We start from the raw sequence: 4,476 nt of genomic DNA on the forward strand, positions 1-4,476 counted from the left end.
AAGAATAACATAAACTGATAGTTTCTATTCTCTTCTAATCATTTTTTAAAGACTGTTCATGCTCTATTACTTTTTTTAATGCCATTTGTAACCGACTCAATCGAGTTTATAACTCTCTACTCAATCACAACTCATAGCTTAAAGAACACGCTGTCATATACTGGAAGCTTCTTAGACCCTGGTGCCTCTTATGCCCCATAAAATATTCCATGCAGAGATGGCGCTGTGATAAGTTCGCAGCATCTGTGAGTGAGGGAATGAATGAATGAATGGCCTTGTCTGATTTCTGGCGTGGTCTTTTCTCGCTCAGGTTTCAGTTTTATGACTCTACGCAGGGATGTTCAGACTTAGTGTAAATTTGCGCCCCAGCATCAGGCAAGTCCTACATACTGGCGAGTTAGCTGAGTCGTCCATCCTGGGAACCATCTGGGGTGGGGGGGGCGGTATCAGTCCGTGGGGGTGGTTTGCTTGCCAAGCATCAAAGGGCACTGGTTGTCCCCAGGGGTTGTTTCTCTCCAGGTGGGGCACCTGTATGAACTGATCTTCTCAGTTTGGAGCTGTTTCTGCCAGGACACCATCTACCAGGGGCACGGTTGGGGCAGCCCCTCCCGTCATGTCTGAGGGCGTCACCATAATAGCTGCCCTGTGCCCCTTAAAGCCGACCCTTCTTGAATAACCTCCGAGTTTTCGTGCTGGGTGGAGATGGAGGGCACACCCCAGTCTCATCTGCAAGGCACTGCCGCCAGGCAGTGGATGCCTGCAGACGGCTAACTGCTTCAATTTCATGCTCTTTCTTATTAGCTTGAGTTGAGCCAAGTTGGCATTTCCTGACCCGGTTCTCCAATTCTGGGGCTGAGCGCCGTCTGAAGCCCGCGGACCCTTCTGCACTGAAAATACACAAGGAATAGCTGCCGAGTGATTCAGCTGATATTATCCAGCAGTGTTTTGGCCTGCGGCTGACCCGGTCCGACCTGCCAGGTCCTGGTCCCAAAGGCTGCTGGGATGGTCAGAGGAATCTTCTGTATCCAGGGTTTGTGGAGACCTCCTGCCCCACGAGGTGGCAACCTCCAGCCCATTCCGGCTTCACCTGCCACTCAGCGCAGATTTTCTGAAACAGACGGCAAGTATCCAAAACACACCCCTGCAGGTTTTCCACGTGGAGCCGATAACAAAGGCGTTTTCCTCCCTCTTGCAAAGACCTGCTCACCCATCTGGTTTCCATTTGTGTCCAGAAAAGGGTTAATGACAACTGGAGGGAGGATTCTGTTGACTTGGTGGGGCTTTGCAGGAGTCCAGTTTCTCCCGGCAGCGGAGTCCCATCCAAACCAACCCAGGGGGCTGAGGAGGGCGGCTCGTGCACTGCGACAGGACTCTCCAGGAGCAGGAGGAACATGGCACGGAGATCTGGAAATTTCGGCAACGGCGGCAGCGGCGATAACGGTGCTGCCGCCGGGAAGAGTGTCTGCAGAGAGCACGGCCGGAGTAGCAACGGACCGGCACGTTCATAACTTAATGAACATCACGTTTCTGTAACTGGATAAGGCCCGGGCCCAGGCCTGTAACATCCCTGGTCTAAATGTGATACAAATTGGACACAGACGCCTGGGCCCTTTGGCAAACGCTCACCCGGGGATTATTTTCATAGAGACTTGACTTCTGACTGGACTTCAGTCTTGTGAAGCTGGGCTTCTTTTTCCGATGGCCGATTCCCAAAATTAACACCTTCGACTTGTCCTTGCTGGTCCCACTGAAGGTTTCCAAGAATGTGACATCCTTTCACCCACAAAGACGAGTGCTGGGACGTGTTGGCTGGGGCATTTTCAGTAATTGCTTCCTTAAGGGCTGACATGAGAAAGGAATTATTCACACGAGGCCAAAAGGAACCAGTTTTCAGAAGGGCCGCTCTCCAGGCTTGAATTAAGCAGACGTGTCTAGGAGTTCCCCTGTGGCTCAGCAGGTTAAGGACCTGCTGTCACTACAGCACCTTGGGTCGCTCCTGCTGAGGTGGGTTTGATCCCTGGCCCAGGAACTTCCACATGCCACAGGAGTGGCCGAAAAAAAAGCAGACTTGTCTACATCTCACTGATACTAAGAAAATGAGCCAGTGTTTGATCTCTTTGTGTTTTCTGCGAAAGCTATTATGCTAATACAATGTCTTCTTTGGTTCTAAGAGCCATTATTAACCTGTAAGAGGGATAATAAAAGGGGGGGGGTAGGGGATTAAAGCACCATTTAGGGCAGAGCAGGGCCACGTCTAAGAGTGAAAATGTTTGCTGCCTTCTTTATCAGAGGGCTGTTTTATATCCCATGTTTGTTAATACTCCCAGAGCCCAAAGAGGGTTGTCCATACTCTATCATTTGAAACTGCATTGAAATTTTCCATATTTTGTCTAGTTAAATCTTCGAAGCAGCCCCGTTAGGTTAAGCAGTGTGGTTGCAGAGTCTTCGTGTTTTCTGAGTGGTGAGCGGTGTGCCCAGCGCCCCCTCGTGGTGGGGAAAAGCTGACATGCACGCCCTGCGCAAGTTTCCACCCCGCTGTTTTGCATCATTCTCTTCTGCCATCGGTAGAATTGCGAAATGTCCCTGTGCGGCATCCATAAGCCTGATGTTTAACATGACCATGGGCAGCTGCTGCTGCAGAGTAAAATCCACCTGCATTAAACCATCACTAAGAGGAGAGTCATACATTTAACTCTGGGCCCCGAATTGCAGGGGGTGACCCAGAATAACAGGGCACTTCTGATCTGCTTTCAGTACGTCTCCTGCCATCCCCACAACTGTGTAGGATGGTTTGCAGACCAGCGGCATCAGCGCCCCCTGAGAGCTTGTCCAAAATGCAGACGCTCAGGCCCCGTGGCAGATCCACTGAATCAGAATCTGTATTTTTTTTAAACTTTTATTTGCATTTTTTTTTTTTTTTGCAGAATTTATTCCCAGGCCGTGAGTTTTTGTTTCTTCAGTTTCTTCCAGGATATCTTTTTTTTTTTTTTCTTTTTTTCTTTTTAGGGCTGCACCCGTGGCATATGGAGGTTCCCAGGCTAGGGGTCCAATCAGAGCTACAGTTGCTGGCCTACACCACTGCCACAGCAATGTCAGATCCAAGCTGCGTCTGTGACCTACACCACAGCTCATGGCAATGCCGGATCCTCAACCCACTGAGCAAGGCCAGGGATCGAACCCGTGACCTCATGGTTCCTAGTCAGATTCGTTTCCGAGGCACCGTGACAGGAACTCCTGGGGTATCTTTTTTTCAGCGCAGCCTCCTCTTCTGGCTTAGGAACAACCTGCTCCTGTTCAGTGAGGATCACCTCAGCATGGCAGGGAGAACCCATGGATGGGTGGATCCGACCAGGAGCGCGGTCGGTCCTGCACTGCACCTTGGCGGCTTTGTTCACCTGGATGTGTTCACTGACCAGGAAATCTACATCCAAGCCCTTACGGTCAGCATTCCTCTCTGCATTTTTGAGCATGTGCAGTAAAAATTCAACCCTCTTTTTGGGCCCCCAACTCTGTGTCCAGCCCCTCTGCTTGGCCTGGGCACACCCACCAACTCCACCACTGCAGCGACAGAATGGTGCACACGGCGTCTCAAAAGTGACATCCTTCCAATTCTTGGTGGCTTTTGCATAGGCATAGCCTTCACAATCTGGGCAGTTCCACAAGGGTTCGTAAAGTGAACGGGAAGATTTGAATCTCTTGATTTGCATGATTTGGTGGGGTTGTCTGGGTCAAGGGAACAGAGAACCATTTTTAGAGATCATCTCAGGCTACTTTGTACCGGAAAAGCCAGAATCTGTGTTTTCACAAGAGCCTCCAGCGATCACGGCACGTCGGCGTTTGGAAGGGCTGCGTCTAGAACTCATGCTTTTGCTCAGTCCTGCCCACTTTACCTTCCTGAGCTCTGCCACGTACATGTACAGAGAAGCGGGGAGGGGGGGACCAGGCAGGATATTTCCACTGACTGCACACTTTTCCTAAGGACTGAAGGAGAAGTTGGACCAGAGGCGGGTGACAACTGCGGCTGGAAGAACCCAGGGAAGAGTTTGGAAATGGAGAGGAATTTGCCAGCAGCCCACATCTGGTTTGGTCTCAAGCAAGCAGGCAGCGATTCTGACTTTTTGAAATGGCAGACACTCCAAGGGCCTCTTGCTCACGGGCACTTTGGGATGTAGGGTCGGAGAAACCCTGGTTTGCTCCAGACCGGGGGCTTGGTCAGGCTGACCATCCCTGCAGGCGGTGTGCTGACAGGCTGGGGGCGGGAGGAAAGCCCAGACTCCCCACTTTTTCCATTCACGCCCGAGCTCCTCCACCCTCAGCTCTGGGGTCCCAGCTGCAGGTGTGAGACGTCGGGCGCCTGGTCCAGCAGCGGGACCTCCCTGAGGCTGGCTAACTTGGCTTCTGCTGGAGGCTCAGCGCGTAGGCGGCTGGAGCCCAGAGTCCTTCTCATGTGGGTCTGAGCCCCCCTCAACCCCTCTT

The 4,476-nt window shown here is 51.7% G+C and overlaps 1 protein-coding gene across 1 annotated transcript; it reads right to left on the minus strand.

Moving 5' to 3' along the window:
- Window positions 2,928-3,748, minus strand: LOC106505529 (60S ribosomal protein L17-like). Its single transcript, XM_021066328.1, is given in 3 exon segments — window positions 2,928-2,990; window positions 3,258-3,625; window positions 3,628-3,748. Coding segments are annotated over 3 exon segments (552 nt in total).

The sequence above is a fragment of the Sus scrofa genome, chromosome 12 (genome assembly GCF_000003025.6).
Source record: "Sus scrofa isolate TJ Tabasco breed Duroc chromosome 12, Sscrofa11.1, whole genome shotgun sequence".
Taxonomy (NCBI): Eukaryota; Metazoa; Chordata; class Mammalia; order Artiodactyla; family Suidae; genus Sus; species Sus scrofa.